General features: G+C 53.5%; 3 protein-coding genes across 3 annotated transcripts; 2 read left to right on the top strand and 1 right to left on the bottom strand.

Moving 5' to 3' along the window:
* Nucleotides 1–7: 7 nt before the first annotated feature.
* Nucleotides 8–1,210, top strand: VE01_09688 (uncharacterized protein; the record flags this gene model as incomplete). The annotated part of the gene is made up of 2 exons (XM_018279100.2): nt 8–519; nt 626–1,210. The coding sequence occupies exons 1-2, from the start codon at nt 55–57 to the stop codon at nt 1,208–1,210; spliced, it is 1,050 nt and encodes a 349-aa protein (XP_018126411.1). The 5' UTR covers nt 8–54.
* Nucleotides 1,211–7,417: 6,207 nt separating this feature from the next.
* On the top strand, nt 7,418–11,566 carry STE12 (homeodomain transcription factor ste12). The gene is made up of 4 exons (XM_018279099.2): nt 7,418–8,368; nt 8,430–8,529; nt 8,586–10,208; nt 10,276–11,566. Exons 1-4 carry the CDS (start codon nt 8,227–8,229, stop codon nt 10,631–10,633), a joined length of 2,223 nt encoding a protein of 740 aa, XP_018126420.1. The 5' UTR covers nt 7,418–8,226; the 3' UTR covers nt 10,634–11,566.
* A 1,958-nt stretch (nt 11,567–13,524) lies between these two features.
* VE01_09686 (uncharacterized protein) lies at nt 13,525–16,790 on the bottom strand. The gene is made up of 6 exons (XM_018279098.2): nt 16,497–16,790; nt 16,325–16,421; nt 15,851–16,204; nt 15,614–15,797; nt 15,072–15,563; nt 13,525–15,018 (listed from the first exon to the last, which is right to left on the bottom strand). The coding sequence occupies exons 3-6, from the start codon at nt 15,983–15,985 to the stop codon at nt 14,168–14,170; spliced, it is 1,662 nt and encodes a 553-aa protein (XP_018126419.1). The 5' UTR covers nt 15,986–16,204; nt 16,325–16,421; nt 16,497–16,790; the 3' UTR covers nt 13,525–14,167.
* Between the last annotated feature and the right edge of the window lie 573 nt (nt 16,791–17,363).

Here is a 17,363-nt window from a genome sequence, read left to right as displayed (position 1 = left end):
CTGGACGCAATGTTCGAGACGACGAGTTTATTTCGCGATTAGCATATCACGACAATGGCGGCGAAAACGATGGCTAAGAGTGTGTCTACGAAGCGGAAGCGCGAGGGGGGTCTGTCAGCGAGGAAAATTCGTGTTTTAGAGGAGGAGGAGGCGACGAAGGAGGTTGATGAGGAGAGGTCAAGCGTTGAGGATGAGGATGAGGATGAGGATATGGAAGACGGCGAGGAAGAGGAAGAGCCTGATGCGGCGGAGATATTTAGGCGGCATTTTGAGGCGCGGTTTAAGCCTTTACCTGATGTGAAGGAGAAGAAGGGTGGGAAGAAGGGTGCGATTGTGGTGGAAGAGGATGAGGACGAAGATGAGGAATGGGGCGGGCTTTCTGGGGAGAGCGAGGATGACGATGAAGAGGAAGACAGCGATGGAGATGATGGCGTGAAGAGGCGGAAAATTGACGTTGTCGAACATACCTCGGCGGTGTCAGCGCCGAAGATGTCCAAGGCGGAGTTGAAGGCTTTTATGGTATGTTCTCCCTCAAGTGTCTTTCCACAGTCCCCTCCCACGACCGCAAAGCCGGCGACGACTATAACCAAACACCTCAATCAAAAATCCAACTAACACCTCCCAGTCCGCCCGCCCTCCCTCTTCAGCAACGACCACCACCGCCCTCACAACACCCACCCCCACCGACCCCACCGACAAAGACAACACCGCCAACGACCTAGCCCTGCACCGCCTCCTCACCGAATCCCACCTCCTCACCTCCTCCACCGCCTCCTCCTCTTCCCACCAAACACACACCCTCGAAGGCACAAACCGGCACCGCGCCACGGACCTGCGCATCCAAGCCCTCGGCGGCAAGGGGTCGTTATTCGTACAAGCGAAGATGCCAATGCATATGCGTAAAGGGATAGCAGCCAAGGCAGAGGAGCGGGAGAAGGGACGCAGGGAGGGAGCGAGAGAGGGGGGCATTATTTTGGAGAGGATGGGGGGGAAGAGTAAGGAGAGGGATCGGAGGAAGGGGGGGGAGAAGGGGTTGGGGAGGGGGGATGTGGGGGCGCCGGGGGTGGGGAGGTTTGTGGGGGGGGCGTTGAAAATTAGTAAGAAGGAGGTTAGGGAGATTGAGGGACCGAAGAGGGGAGGGGGGAAGGGTGGGAGGGGGGGGAGAGGCGGGAGGGGTGGGAGGGGGAAGGGGAGGGGTAGGGGGAAGTGAGGGGGAGATGCTGAGGTGTTGAGAGGGGAGGGAAGAGTACGGAGTATGTGGTTTTAAGGAGTCAGTCACTTAGACTTTAGGAGAAGCCTACGGATACTGTGGCGGCTGTGGGTGTTTATAGCGATTATAAATGAAATGAAACTTAAAAAATTGAAGTGTTGAATTACCGGAGATGTGATTTATTATACTATAGACAAACCTACGCTTAAGAACTGCTCAGGTCCCTTTATAAATATTTCTAGAACAAGGAGTGGTGGGAGAGGGAGGGTGAAGTGACATGCTGAGGCGGTAAGGTGGTAAGATGCCGAAAAGAGAGAGAGGAGTACGGAGTATGTGGTTTTAGACGGTTAGTCACTCAGACTATGGGATGAGTCCGCAGATACTATGGCAGCCGTGGATGTTTATAGCGATCATAAATGAAATCAAAGATTAAACATTAAAGATTAAAGATTAAAATTACTCGGGGATGTGATTGTTACATCCTACACCGAAGAGAAGAATGGAAATATAATCCAATCGCGCCGGGTCTTCCTCCCTACTCGCTCTAGCATAGAGTCTAAAAGGGGGCATCTAGACGGTCAGTTACTTAAGGCTTTATAACAGTCTGCAGAACTATGGCGGCTATGGTTGTTTTACAGCGATTATAAAATGAAATAAAACTAAACAAAAAGAATTGAAGATTTAAATTACTCGAGGCTATGGATATTATATTATTATATTACCCCGAAACTTACACTTAAAAGCCCCCTATATAAAATATATGAGTATAAAAGATGCAAACCCAGTCCCGTTTATTTTTTTATGACAATGGATTAGAGCTCTATACCCATCCCATCCTCTCTTGTCTGTCTAATAGCAAAGTCAAACCAGCAAACTGAATGCCGGATAAGCCATGTCAAATCGAAGCTAATACTTTACTGTTAACAGAGAGACTACATTTTTTATTCATAATTCATCATAAGATGTGATTAAATATAACGTGTACATGGCTATGAGGTGGATATGATAGTACTATGCATCTGCAATAGCCTCCTAAGAACCGAAGACGAAAGAATATAGCTATCTAGATCCTTCGTTACGAGTACATCCCCCATTCTCAACGCGAACTGTATTTTTATATTCCAAAAATCTTGTTTATATCCAGATTTAATATAATCAAATCCAATCACCCCCTTCTTAATAACCCCCACCCAAGCAATCAAGATCTCAAATTAAAAAAGCAAGGAACCAGATGCTTGATATCACTATCACCTCACAACCTACCCCCACAGCCCCATTCTCAACTTCCAAAGTCCACGAGCAACGACTACCCCCCAACACACGCTCGGTGAACAAACAGGCGGCCAAGTGACGGACAACAAAGGAGAGCATGCACACCGAGCCGCCTCCCCGCCTCGCCGCCGTGTGGGTGCCGATACCCGTCTTAGCCATCCCCATCTATGAACCCCCCCTCTCGCTATCAATCCATCCACTCACCCTTCTATCAACCCCTCTATCAACGCATCAGCCGACAGCTAACAGCCAAGTGATCAGCCGATTGCTCTCCACCTCGTCTCCTCTAACTCCCACCCGATCTAGCAGCCAAGTATCTTGCCCCCCTCTCCCAAGACCTACACTACAGAACACTACAGCACAGCACAATAGAGGAGGAGGGGGAGAAACCCCCGATATTCCCGCCGCACCGACCGCCGACACAGACCGACATCTAGGGGGGGGGATCTATAAATACCATCTTGCATCGTATGCATAACATCGGAGACGCCGTGTTTACCCCCCCGTTTAGCGGACTTGCTTCTTATCCAGCTATTTGTCCATCTAGCATGCACCATCCACAATCCATCACCACAGCTGTCCAGGTGCCCACATCTCTTCTTACCCCTGGAGCTAACGCAGGTCCCAAAGCAGGTCCCACGCCCCCAACCCGCATCCTCCCCGTCGTCCGTCCATCCCCCTGCGTGAGTAAGGCGCCGGACAGATCACCCGATCCATCTCTAGCTCCTAGAAAAAACCCACAAACACACCAAAACAAAACTAAACAAACCCAATCCGAGCTCTACGAGGGGAATCAGGTCAAGGTCCAGATGCAGGTCCACAGCGCGCATGGCACGCACGGAGCGCTCATCTGAAACCCTTCCCCCCCCTGCTACCGCGGAGGACCAAGCGAATAACCCGCTGTTTCAGCACCCCACGCCGCACCCGCGGACCCCCTCCTCCCGCTTGCCGTCCGTGCCTGGGGGTCTGGAATGCGAGTGGCTGGTGCTTTTTTTGTTTGTTTGTTGATCTGTGGGAAGGGAGAGGGAGGAGGGGTGATTGATGGGATGGGAAGGGAAGGGAAGGGGCGGTAGTTGTAAAATGTCTCGGTAGGTGTACGATACTGTCTATCATCTACCTGTCTATCTGACAGCTCGATGTCTCGGGTAGCTGTGTGGTTCACGCATGCACGTATCCATTACCTATCTCTCTCCCTACCTCTGGGTCTAGACAAGCAAGCAAGTAGGCAAGCAAGCGTGAGTTCGCATCAGCAAGCAGACGAGACAAGTGTAAGAACCCATGAGTTCGCATCAAGCAAGCACGATAAGACAACCGCATCAAGCCGTCCGTCCGTGAGTTCGCATCTTTTACTATTCGTGTATGCGAACTCCTGTTTGACGGGGGAATGCCGGCGCAGGACAGGACAAAGGAAGGATGAAGTTGGATGAGCATGCAGGTACGCGCTGAATCTAGATACCAATCCCGGCGCCACATCGGGCTGCAACATCCATCACCAGCTTAGCTTAGATAGATCGGGTGATATACCTCACTCAGCCCGTACCTCCTTTGACAGCTCCAGCCTCCCGCTCCGTCGCTACCCATCACTACACCACAGCTCCCACGCCACAGCAACGTGAGGGACGATAGAAGAAAGCGACGGCATGGTGAGACGCGGACCCCTCGGTTTCGCACTCGTTTCGTGTTGAGTGGGCCGTTGGCGGGGAGCGTGCGTGTGGATGTATGCCAAGACGCTAGAGATGCGCGTGGAAGTGGTGGGCGTGTCGCTGGGGCGAAGATACGTATTTTTGCTGGTTGGTGGGAGAGGGAGAGGGAGGAGGGATTGGATGAGAAGGGAGGGTTTGGGGGGGAGGGCACGTGGTTGGGTGGTGTACAGTGGGGATGTATAGATGGACGATGGGATGGGTGGTGAGTGAGTGGTGAGGGATGGTTGATGGGGAGTGCTGATGGGAGGGGATCGTATGGTTATCGTTGACTGTTTGGGTGAGTGTTGCCGCTGTCTTGTTCTTGCCGCTGTACTGTAAATAGCACTCCCTCACCCACTATAGTATCTCTAAATAGCGAGGGCGTGTACTCTAAATAGCTGACAGTCTCTAAATACAGATCTGTCTATCTGAAAATAGCGACAAGGCAAGACATCGGCGGCTGGCTACTCGTCCTTTTGTATTGGGTGAGTGAGGGCGGTTGTGGTGCGGGTGTACCTGAGCGGCTGGGGTCGTGTCTGTGGTCGCATGGTCGTGTGGTTGACAACAGCGGCGGCGGTGTGTGTAGATAGTCTGTAGATAGGTACTGGAGAGAGAGACGACGGCGAGGGAGGAAGCACTGTAGAGACGGAGAAGTGAGTGACTGAGGGAGGTGTAAGAATTGCCGTGTACACTTCACATCTCACATCTCACCTCTCCCTCCCATCCTCATCCGATCCCCCCGTCTCTCGCATATCGTCGCATCTCGTATCCATCTCACGATTTCATCCATGTTTGAACCCCCCGTAGCAAGGCCCAAACAGACGCTTACCCGTTTCCCATTCTTCCATCCGTCTTCTCCGTCCGTTCCTTGTGTTTTGGGTGTGTGTGAGATTTTGGGGGGTGGGTGGGCTAAGACGGATGGGGGGTAGAGTGGGAGGGCTAGGTGGGATGGGGGATAGTCCTGGGTGGCTAGGCGGGAGGGGGTGTGTGTACCTGAATTGTGGTGGTGGGTGGGTGTGGGAGGAGCGGGAGGGAGGGATGGGAGGGATGGGACGATGGGGAGATGAGAGAGAGACATGTCATGTTGATAAAGAAGAGAGACACGGGAGGATGCGAGGGGATGGGGGGAGAGACATGTGATGATGATGGGGAGATGAGGAGATGAGGGAGAGTCAGGGGATATATAGGAGAGAGAGACGGCAGATGGGTAGAGGTAGATAGGATAGGAGAGACAGGAGAGACAAGATCGCGGATTAGGAAACTATAGTACGATCGATGATAGAGAGACTATCGACGGATGGGAAGTGGAAAGTAGAGACAGGCCAGGCCATGCGCACAGCACAGCCCATCCATCCATCCATCGTATCCCTCTACCCATTCCAGCAAGACGACCGAGGTGCAATTCCATCCATCCAGCCCATCGCATCGCATCGGCACATACATATCCCCTATTACCTTATAGACACGGGATTATCGTACCATCGCCGCCGTCCACTCGGAGTAAACACGGAGTATTAATTGTGTAGTATAGTAGCAGTAGTGCTATAACACGATGCTGTTATTAATCCACTAGATGCTTATTGTGGGAAGTGATGTAGTACTGTAGTACTGCACAGTGAACTATAGTTGGATATACCTTGGTAGAAAGTGGTCCGTTATGGGTACATTGTGGTCTAGATGGATGGAATACCCACCGTATTTGTTATTACGCTCCACTGGGAGATGGGAGAGATGAGAGAGAGGCGAAAGAGGGTATAACGACCACTATAGACCACTAAGATTACTACGTACGTACAGAGAGTATGGTACTCTCCTATTATTACTATGGTACTCTCTCACCCAAAAGCATCCCCATTCACCCAAAAACCACACCACACGGAACGCGGACACCAGGGTCCGACCGACCGACCGACCGACCGACCGACGCGGAAAGGTACAGCCAGGTAGCCAGGCACAGACAGGCACAGGTCCAGGCACAGACTCTGTTTTATACGGCAGACGGCACAAACCACAGACCACAGACCACCTCACCCACCTCGCTCACACCTCACTCACCCAGCGTACCTAGCTGGCATTTTACACTACACTACACTACACCAAGATCCATCCCCATCGCTCACACGCACACGCACACACACAGACCTTCTCACAGACCCTCTGCTCAGACCTTTTTCCTGTATAAAAAAACGGAGAACGGAGATAAGTAACTCCTCTAGCCTGTGGGATGGTGAATAGTACATCTTCTCCCTATGACGGACGGGTCGGACATCGCGTAGGTATAGGATGCATGTGATATACCCCTTCCTTCTCTCGTGCCTTCTTTTGCAGCTTCTTCTGTGTGTTCTGTGTTTTCCGTCTGTTTTGGCTGGGTAGAATCTGATCTATCTGCGTAAAATGCGTCCACTCACCTATTTTTGGTTCCAATACTGTACGGTATACGGAGGACTTGCTACTTACTTACACTAATATGGATATGCACGGCAAGTACTGTACCTTGCCTTTGCCTTTGCCTTTGCCTTGCCTGCACACCATCCACTCCATCTCTGTCTCTCTGTCTGTCTGTGTCTCTGCCTGCACGTATCTCTACCCGTATCTCTGCCTGCATGGGGCATCGGCTGGGTTGGATGGGATGTACTCAGTTACCTGCTGTCTCGCCTTGTGGACTGCATATTCTCGCGTACCTGGTACTTGCATAGTAGTTGGCTGGGAGGAAAGGTGGTACATGCTCACTGTACCTTCTTCTCTTCTCTTTCCCAACCAACTCTCCCAGCCCAGTCCTCTCCTCTCTTCCCCTGCCTAACTGACCCTCCCATCCACCATACACCCACCACACACATCCACCACACCCACCCACCCATCACCCACCTACCACCACCCACAGTCCCCCTAGCACCCTACCACCACCCCTACCACCTACCACCACACCTGCCTGCCACCTCTCTCTCTCTGCTCTTTCCCTCCCTCTCCCCCCTACTTCCCCTGCCACCTACCATCTACCCACCTACCACCACCCACCACCCACCACCCACCTACCACCTTCACACCCCCCTACCATCTTCCATAAACTCCACCCACACCCTCTTCACCACCACATACCCCCATCCCATCCTAAATCCCCATCATCCACACACACCCCCCCAATCCCTACCACCCACACCCCCCCCCTCCCTCCCACTCCCACCAAACCCAAGCACCCAAGCACTGACACCTCCCTTTAAATCCCCTCCCGCCCCATACCACCCCCATCCTCAAACTCATCTGACGCTTTCTCGTCCTCCCTCATCTTTCCCTTCTCATTTGCATCGCATTCTTTGCATTCTTTTGCACTCCCAGTCTCTCTTTTTCTGCTTCATCTCCCGTTTCCCCCTACAAACACTACACTACCCCACTTCCAAAACGTCGCAGGCGAGCATCTTCATACACCATACATCCATCACAATACTACCATCCGTCAATCGCGAAGCATCCGCGCGTTACATCTCGGGGAGAAAACAGAAACACAACACACTGTCACTGTCACTGTCGCCCTCAGCCGCCATCCATCCCCAACCCAGCCGCGGATCACCCTGACGAAACCGCCCTTCCCCCCCAAGACCCAGCGGGTTTTTTGCACTGTCGCCAGAGTCGAGTTTGAATAACAGCCCCGAGTTGACCTCGTCGCTACTCCTCCGCAACAGCATACGCTTCACACCTCACCGCACCCCGCCGAGCGCGAAACAAGTACAACACACACCCATACCATACACACACACACACATCCGTTTTTTTAATTGCACATCGCTATCGCTATCGAAACTTGAGGCTGGTCCTGAGACTGAGAAGAGCGATTGATTGATCCACCCGCGCGTAAACACGTACCGCACCATACCATCGACACTACAACTGTCCAACACAACACGAACACGATACGACACCGCGCGCGCTTCACACCGTGCCGCGCCGCCGCCTTCCCACGCCGTAGTCGTTTCAATCGCGAACCACCACACCCGACGTCGACGTCGATAACGACCAACCCTCACACACGCGCGCCGTTTTAGGTCGGCGTTTCGAACCGCGCGCATCATGGCGCACATGATGTATCCCCAGCATCATGCGCATGCGTCGATGGCGCCGCCGCAGAAGCCGGAGACGTTCATGTTGAGCAGTGAGGCGCAGCAGAGCCTGCCGCAGGATGCGCAGGTTGCGTTGCAGCAGGTTGATAATCGTGAGTTGACTTCGCGCGGGTGACGATGATGCCGAGGACCCCCGACTAACACACGGTGTAGTCAAATATTTCCTTATTTCGGCGCCGGTTGACTGGACGCCCGATCAGTACATTAGACGCTTTTTATTACCTACCGGCGAATACGTGTCGTGTGTCTTGTGGTAAGTGGCCCATCAAGGCGCTTAAAAGCGAAAAACCAACTAACCCTCCCCGCTAGGAACAACCTCTTCCACATCTCCGGCACCGACATCGTACGATGCCTCTCGTTCCGCTTCCAAGCCTTCGGCCGGCCCGTGAAGAACTCGAAGAAGTTCGAGGAGGGCATCTTCTCCGACCTGCGCAACCTCAAGTCGGGGACCGACGCGTCGCTCGAGGAGCCAAAGAGCGGCTTCCTCGACTTCCTGTACAAGAACAACTGCATCCGCACGCAGAAGAAGCAGAAGGTGTTCTACTGGTACAGCGTGCCGCATGACCGCCTCTTCCTCGACGCGCTCGAGCGCGATCTCAAGCGCGAGAAGATGGGCCAGGAGGCCACGACCATGGCTACCAACGAGCCTGCGCTGTCGTTTGAATTCGACTCCTCGCAGTCGCTGTTCGAGCAGCTCACCAAGGCTCAGCAGGCCAACTCGTCGTCCTTCTCCGCACAACAACAGCAGCAGCAACAGCAGCAGCAACAACAACAACACCAGCCATCCTACTCGCAATCCCAATCCACATCCCCCGTCATGCGCGCCATCGACTCCATGCCCCCACCCCAGATGATCCCGCAGGCAATGCCAATGCAAGACGACATGTCGCAGCACCTTGCCTACGCGCAGATGAACATGCCCACCATGGCGCAGCACGTCGTCAAGCGCGAGCACGACTTCGGGCGCGTACAATACAACCAGAACGGCGTGCCGCTTACCCAGACCCACCAGCGCCACGCCTCCATGCCCGCATACGGGATGGAGTACTCCCCTGCCCCCTCGTTCGTGTCGTCGCACTACGAGGACTACACATCCCGCGGCTTGTCGTTTGAGCCGATCACGCCGCCGCAGGCGTCGGGGATGGGGCCTGAGCCTGCGTATATCGCGAATGAGGATACGGGGTTGTATTCGGCGATTCCGGAGCACATGGTTAATATGCATGGGATGATGTCGATGCCTCCCACGTCGCTCCCTGGGCCGTCGTACACGAGGCCGTATGGCGCGTCGTACTCGGTTATTGAGGGGTCGCCGACTTATAAGCAGAGGAGGAGGCGGTCGTCGATTCCGCCTGGATTGTCGGCACTTCCTACCCCGTCGCAGGGACAGCAGGCCCAGCAGACTACTTCCCACCCTCCTCACAGACCCAGCGATCTCCGTCGCTCGGTATCGCACTCTGTGGACCCGGTGCCAGAGGATGCTGAGCCAAGGTCGCCGAGGTTGAGCTACCCAGCGCACGCCATGTCACACCACCATAAGGACCTCCTTGCGCTCTCGCGCACGGGGACCCCCGATGGCTCCAACAACGGCAGCGTGCACCCCCTCTCCCTCCACCACGACTTCACCACCGATCTCTCCCCCGACTTCGACTCCACCTCCAACGGCGTGGTTGATTCCCGCCGCGGCGGTTCCGTCACAGCCAGCGGTAACAGCGTTGGTGTCAGCGGTGCGGTGCGCAGGGCGCGCAGCGCGACGATGATGGAACTCGGGAGTCCGTATCCGCAGAAGAGCCATTCGTGTCCGATTCCTACTTGTGGGAGGCTGTTTAAGCGGTTAGAGCATCTTAAGAGGCATGTGAGGACGCATACGCAGGAGAGGCCGTATGTTTGTGGGGTTTGTAGGAAGGCGTTTTCGAGGAGTGATAATCTTGCGCAGTGAGTATTCCTTTTCCTCTGGGGGTTGTTGGGATGGTACGAAGGGATTAGTACTGACAGAGAATAGACACAGACGCACCCACGAGCGCGGCGACGGCTCCAGCGACGGAGGCGCCTACGCCTCCCTCTCCGGCGAGGAGGAGGAGGAGGAGGACTACGAGGGCGAGGACGAGCTTTCATCCTTGCAACAACAAGTCTCTGCCAACCTCGATAACATCTCCTCCACCTCGCACCCCTCGCACCCTGGCCACTCGAACTCGCACTCGCATACGAGGCATGCGAGTTTGATGGGCCTTGATGAGGGGGGTGGGCTCGAGATTGTAGGGGAGGAGGGATTGGAGATTGATGAGGGGCAGTTTGAGGGGGGGATGATGGGGAGTGGAGTTGTGGGGATGGGGATTGTGGCGGGGGGAGGGTTGATGTAGATTTTGTTTTTTGATGTGATGTTTTTGATGATTGTTGCCATGTCCCCCCGGTTTGTTGAGGTTGTCCCTGGTTATTGTTGTGGTTGGAGGAAGGAAGTTGTTGTGGCGGATGCATGAATTATTATTTCTTTCTTCTTTTCATGCCATCTTAGCTTTTTTGAGGATCGTTTTTGATCGTTTTTTGTTCACAGATCGAGATCGGAAATCTTGTTTCATTTATTTATGTTTGCGGTTGTCGTCGCTGTTCGTTTTTGTGGTTGTGGTTGTGGTTGTTCTGTTTTTGTAATTCTTTGTTTGGAATGTTGGAGGGGTGGAATGTTGTGGTTTTGACGGAAGGGGAAAGGAGGAAGGAGAAAGGCGGAAAGGAGGGGGGTGAAGAGGAGAAGGTGGAGGAGGGGAATAGATGGGGAGGATTTATCATGAATGTAGAGGGGAGTGGTGTGGAAGAAAAGAAATATGATATGATATGAGGTTTAGAAATTTGTGTCTTTGCGTGTTGTGTTGATGTAGATGTGTGTGTGTGTCTTTGTGGGCGTGTGATGATGATGCTTTGAGTGGAAAGAGATTCGAAAGTGGTGGAAGGCTGAATGGATGGATGGGGGTTTATTCGCATTTCTGTCTATCTATCTACGTTGCTACTCCTCTATTGCGGCGCGGTGTCTAAACAGCAGAATTGGGTGGGCATGAGTGTATCCATCCGCGCGCATCCATCCGTACATGCATCTCCACCACATTTTCACCACCAACCACCAACTAGCAACTATACAAACTACATCTAGCAGCATTTAGCAGCTACAAACCGCATTCACACTGTGGGAGTAGTGATTGCATTTATATCTGCATTTTTTTATATAGCAACAGCAGCGAGATGGCGAAGGGTGGGCGACGGTAGGGAGCATCTGCGCGCGGGGGAACAAACGAGCTCTACAGCAGCTAGGATGGGGGTGGGCAAACTCGGGAGAGGTGGATAGGGGCAGTATAGGGGGGAGGGTGGTGGGAGATGGATAGACGTACATTATCCCCAAAGGACTGACCGTGAGCGGTTGTCATCTGACAGCTGCGCGCACAGTCTTTAAGTGAATGTGCGGCAGGCGGCAAACAGGTGCTAGATTGCTGCTAGGCTACTCGCAATACTAGTAGAGGACCGTGACGCACGGCCCTTTACTGAAAATGCGCAGAACTGTCATTAATAGTTCTGAAATGCGCAGATTCGGTGAAGAGTTGTGCCGACAGCAACAGCAGCAGTGGTAGCAGCAGTGGTAGTAGCGGTGGTGGCAGCAGTGGTGGCAGCCGCCTGTTACCATATTGCCGCCAGGTCACTACTATAGTGAGTGGGTACTGGCGACTATGGCGCACGGTCCTTGACCGAGAATGCGCAAATCTCTTTGGAATTGCACGTAGGTGCGCAAAACCGGCGAAGCGTTGCGCCGGCAGCGGCAGCAGGCGGCCGGCTACTGGCAGATTGCCGCCGGGGTGCACGGCCCTTAGGGGAGAGTGCGCGGAACTGTCGGGGACAGTTCTGAAGTGCGCAGAATCGGTGAGGAGGGGGCGGCAGAGGGAGGGCGGCAATAATACTGCAGTCTGCCGGCAGAATGCCACCACTGGATTACTGACTAGATTACTACTGGCAGTGACTATGGTGCATGGTCTACAAGCGAAAACGCTTAGGATTAACTAAAGCTGTCTAGCTATGTGCGGAACCGGTGAGGATGGGGGTGGCAGTGGTCGTGGCGACTGGGTTGCTGTTATGAGGGGAGGGGAGTGGGGAGGGCGGCTGCAGGTGGACAAACTTAGCGGTAGATGGGGGAAGGGCAGGAGGAGACAGACTAATGAACACGGTAGCACACGTATTCACAGTTATGACTATGAGAAGACTAAGGCACACAGACAGCCCCTCATAGACCTGTTGACCCTCTCCGCCACGTTCTGGAGGAGAAGGATCCTATTCCTCTGCTACACTACCTAAGGGGTGATAAACAAGTTTGCACAATCTAGAGATGGGTTCTTCTTCATTGCCCTTTGTAGGGATATAGAGTTCTTATGACGTCTAAGGAGTCCGTAAATTTTTCTAGAGATTTCTCTGTCGCAGCTTGCAAGCTCTTTTATAACGTGTCTATAGTCTTTCTTCTCTACAGGCTCCTCTACAGGCTTCTCTGTTGCAGCCAACTTACTTCACAAGCTCTGTCTGGTCAAACCTCTTTCCTCCTACAACATTAGTCACACACAGTTTCCACGGCTACCTTTGCACATCTCAAGCACAAGGATCACTGTTTTCTGGTTACTGCTTTCTAGTCACTGTGAGACCGCTACCGTGCGTGAGTGATCACATTTGCGATAGCCGTCTCACACTGACTAGAAAGCAGTAAAATCTTGCGCTACCGTGCGTGAGTGATCACGTTTGCGATAGCGCCAGATTTCACGAAACGGGGTTGAAAATGCGCACAACTGCCCGAAAATGCGGGACATTATGTTTATAGCCTCTCATGTATAAGAAAATGACTACTCTCGGAGGCGAGTGCACGCACGCTCTCTTCTCCATTAGAACTTCCTTCTCTGAACTCAGACTGCTCAGACGCAGGAGCTACAGGTTGCTCAACAGGGCGTTACATATTTTAAGTCTGGATGAGCCACGGTCCTTATGAGGGTAGACCTTAGACACTGGCTTCTACACGTTAGAGAGGGATGGATCACTAATGGGATGTTGAATACCAACAGAGTCTCATCGGTATTCAATATCCCGCTAGTGATCCCTCTGCCTCACACAGTTTAGTTGTTGAAGTGCAGATTTAACACAGTTATATAGGGGAAGTCACATAGGCAGAGCAGTTCTCAGATGCATGCATGAATGAGGTTTGGAGTGACAATGATAGTATTTGTTTATCTATCTTATATCTTGTTTTGTTGTTTTGGTGGTAGGTAAGGTATATATTATATTCCATCGCCGTCTCCTGCCACTCACTCCCTTCTCCTCTCGCTTCTTCCAGCGGATTCATCTTCCTCATTCATCGATATCGTGTTGAATTCCTATCCTCATCCTCATCCTCGTCCCCCATCGTCTTGATCTCCATCATCTATCCATCCCATCGTCGTGCCCACCATCAGTCCCATCCAGTCATCATCATTATACCCCACCCCAACACCCCCCATTCCAAGCGCATAAAAATAATTCAGACAGCCGCCCAAGAACAAATGAAAGAACAAGCAAGCAAAAACAAAAGTAAAACAAATAAAAAACGAAAGAGAGAACCCAATCGAACTGCCAAATCGCACTCCTCTCAAATCAAGATTGTCGTGTTGAAGCCCGGCGGAGGAAGTATAAGGCCATCCCATCTCCATCCCATTGCATGAAGCAATCAAAAGGAAAGCCAACAAACAAATGAAGCAACGAAAGGAGCATAGCATAGCAAGCACATGGTATCATCCCGCCCCACAAGCAAACCACCACCCACTCCAAGCCGGCAAACCAGGTCCAAAAAAAAACCATAGCAAACCAAAGCAAGCGCAAACGCCTGTTAATCAAATGGCTTTAATCAATCAGATGACTTCCCATCCCCCATCGAAGCTACCCCTCGCACCATTCACATCCTCGTATGCCGGTGCCATTGGTGGAGGCAGGAATACCGCGCCTTGTCCCTGTTGTTGGGGCGGCGATGAGGTAGCGGTAGGCATACCAAACGACCCCTGCTGAGGTGGCGAGGAGGTGGACATCCCGAAGGGGTAGTGCTGCATTGGTCCCGATGCCGCGGCTGGGGGAGTGGGCCATGGAGAGCCGCCTGTGTAGATGTTGATTTCCTGTGCGGGCCAGGCGCGGGTTGGGTAGGACGGTGGTTGTTGCGGGTGTGGGTTGTGGGTGAGGCCGTTGTGGTGGTGGATTGGGTAAGGGGCGTCTGCGTAGTCGTCACCGGTGGTGGTGTCGGGGGTGGTGGGAATGTAGGTGGAGCGGAGGGGGAGGCGGGGTGGGTAGTAGTCTTGCATTTCCGCTGCAGCGGTAGAGGAGATTGGGTGCGATGGGGAGAGCGAGGACGATGGGGTGGGGAGGAATGGTGAGATGGTGTGGGCTTCGCGGTGCTGTGGGGATGGGTCAGAGTCCTCGTCATCATCGTCGTCGTCTGTGGTTCCGGCGCCATCGTTGACGGAGACTGTTGCGGAGCCATCGAGCTCGCCGCGGCGGTAGCGTTCTTCATTGTAGAGGACGCGGAAAAGCTGGGTGAGGAAGCCGCGCTTCTCGGCGTTCTTGGGCTTCTCGCGGTCGGCGAACCAGGTGGCCATGGCTTCGCGGGTGACTTCTTCAAGCTTTGCGACGGTGACGCCGCGTAGGCGGGCCTGGCTCTTGGAATCTTGGTTTACGACGAGGCCGAGGATGTGCATGAGAAGGATGATTCGCTCTAGATATTATATCAGTTTGAGTCCATTTCAAATCCGAGAAGGGGTAACATACCGCGCTTGTGCAAGTGATCTGGCTCCTTATGCCTAATCTTGTTTGGTCCCGTCATTGCGGGCCACCACGGAGGCCTCTTCGATGCACCCTTCGTGTATGGGTACGTAGACTGCTTCTTTGGCTCTAGGAGCTTGACCCATGCCTTGCCCAGGACCTTGCACCCATTCTGCTGCATATCCTTGAGGCACTGGCGGTAGACATCATCGCGGGCGGCGTCGTCGCCGATGGAGATTGTGCGGGTGGGAAGGGTAGGGATGGCGCGGTCGCGGGAGCGAGTACCAGTAGCACGGAGGCGCTTGCGAGACCCGGGGCTCATGGAGGAGTCGGATGAATCATCATCGTAGGCGTTGTGGGAGCGGGGAGGGGTGCGCTTGCGGTACGAGGAGCCACCAAATTCTCTGACGTTGTAGCGGGCGGTGCGGTAATCGACTTCTACGCATGCCATCTGTGCATCACATTCACGCTTGAAAATGGAATCTCCGATCTCTGGATCTGGGGCGCTAAGTTAGTGTTGATAGTGAAGTTGGGTGGATGGGACGTACACAATGGCGCGTGGCCTGAAGCAACGAGGAACTCGTTTTTGAAGGCAGGTGTGAAGAGGTATTTGGGATCCGTCTTCACCTCGTCGGACATGAAAGTAGCGATTGATCCGTCTGGACGGATCACAGCGAGGGCATAGGCGGTGGATTCGATACCGCAGTACTCATTCAGTGCGGTATTGATGGGCTGTAGCACGTTAGACTTGGTCCATTGTCTAGTTAGACGTCCGTGATGCTTACCATATTCCTCGGTGGCTGCTCGGCCACAGTGCGCGTTTCTTCAAAGTAATTGCCCATTGTGCTGGACTGGATTTCGGGTTTCCGCTCGGTCTCACTCGACCAGTTCACACGATCGAAGCTTGGAACGGTGACCATTTCGTCGTCGTCTCAAAGTCAGCAGCGCGGGCTGAGAGACGATGCGAAGGAGAGAGAAGGATGCGGGGTCGCTGGGGCTCGCCGTGCCTAATAGCTGACCTGGTGGTTGCTGTTCTCGGCGGGGTGCCTGCACGCAGTGTGCAGATAAGGCGGAGAGTGTGTGGTGCAGGTTGGAAGGCAGCGAATCATGCACTGGTAAGGCGGAGCTCGAGCTGTGCACTGCATGGTGATGTTAGTATTTGGACGATGCTGGTGTGATTTCGATGTTGCACAGCGTTGTGCTTGGGGCCACGGCGGCTGCCGCGGGTTTAGTTTGGAGGGGTAGGTAGGGATCCGTACAGTATAGCGAGGTGATGAGGAATCTCAACCGGTCTCCCGTCGTCTTTTAGAGTTGAGCACGAGGCTGGATGAAGTCGGTGGTTTGATGGGAGCGAATCTGACGGAATGTTAGAAACGGTATGCCGGGAGATGAGAATGCCGGCCCAGCCAGCCTTGGGCCTCAACAACTTACTTGCAAAAGCAAGGCTGCGAATAGCAGTGATGAGCGAAGTAGCGAGGATGATTGTATTTCGCTCGAAGAACCCTTGCACTGATCTTTGTGTGTTTTCGTATATATCTGTCGTGTCTGCCTTATAAACGTATCTTCCGTAATTATAGATGCCTGTCTGTTGTCGAACAATAAAAGAGTAAAGCCACCGTTGTATAATATAGTAAAGTATAAACCGAGAAATCTTCGTTGCCTGTTTCTCACATTCATTCATCCTCCCCAACGAGGAAGGAGGAGGACCTATATATAAAAAACCTGTACTATCCCAGACCCCCCCTCCCCCTACCCTACCCCCAGTCGTCACCATCCCTCCTAGATCTAATCCACCCCCTAAGACTCGCCCGCCGCGCCAATGCTAGTAACAAACAAGGACATGCAGTCGTGAGCGCGAAGAGTATAGACGCGGGTACCGGTCTCAGATCAAAAAGAGAGAGGGCGCCACCCTTGGTAAAGAGAGTGGGTCGTCCGAGGGGGGGATCGGGATGTACCCCGAGAGACGTGCGCAGGGGTGAGCGAAGGGGGAGAGGGGAGGAGGAGTGATAACCAAAGTAGCATCGTGCTTTCAGGACTGGGCTGCGTATGTATGCAGCGTATGTATGCACTCTAATGGTAGTTTCCTCCGGGGGGAGGCGTTCGAACTAGTGTACTCTGTTTGTAGAGCTGTGGGCGAGGACGGAAGGGGTAAGGGGGGAGCGGGATGGGAGGGGCGAAGTGGTGGGGGGGCTGTAGTGGGGGGAGGGTAGGGATGGATGTTGGGGCAAGGGCGATCGGCCGCGATTAGCGGCGATGTAAGATGTACTTTCTCTGTTTCTGTGGCAGGAGCCAGAATAC

Source organism: Pseudogymnoascus verrucosus, assembly GCF_001662655.1.
Source record: "Pseudogymnoascus verrucosus strain UAMH 10579 unplaced genomic scaffold scaffold_58, whole genome shotgun sequence".
Classification (NCBI taxonomy): Eukaryota; Fungi; Ascomycota; class Leotiomycetes; order Thelebolales; family Thelebolaceae; genus Pseudogymnoascus; species Pseudogymnoascus verrucosus.
This window is presented reverse-complemented; position numbering and strand designations above follow the sequence as displayed.

Coding starts and splice junctions, on each gene's coding strand:
- STE12 (XM_018279099.2), top strand. CDS start 8,227: ATGGCGCACATGATGTATCCCCAGCATCATGCGCATGCGTCGATGGCG. Junction 8,530..8,585: donor TACGTGTCGTGTGTCTTGTG/GTAAGTGGCCCA, acceptor CCTCCCCGCTAG/GAACAACCTCTTCCACATCT. Junction 10,209..10,275: donor AGGAGTGATAATCTTGCGCA/GTGAGTATTCCT, acceptor GACAGAGAATAG/ACACAGACGCACCCACGAGC.
- VE01_09686 (XM_018279098.2), bottom strand. CDS start 15,985: ATGGTCACCGTTCCAAGCTTCGATCGTGTGAACTGGTCGAGTGAGACC. Junction 15,798..15,850: donor AGCAGCCACCGAGGAATATG/GTAAGCATCACG, acceptor AACGTGCTACAG/CCCATCAATACCGCACTGAA. Junction 15,564..15,613: donor TTCAGGCCACGCGCCATTGT/GTACGTCCCATC, acceptor TTAGCGCCCCAG/ATCCAGAGATCGGAGATTCC.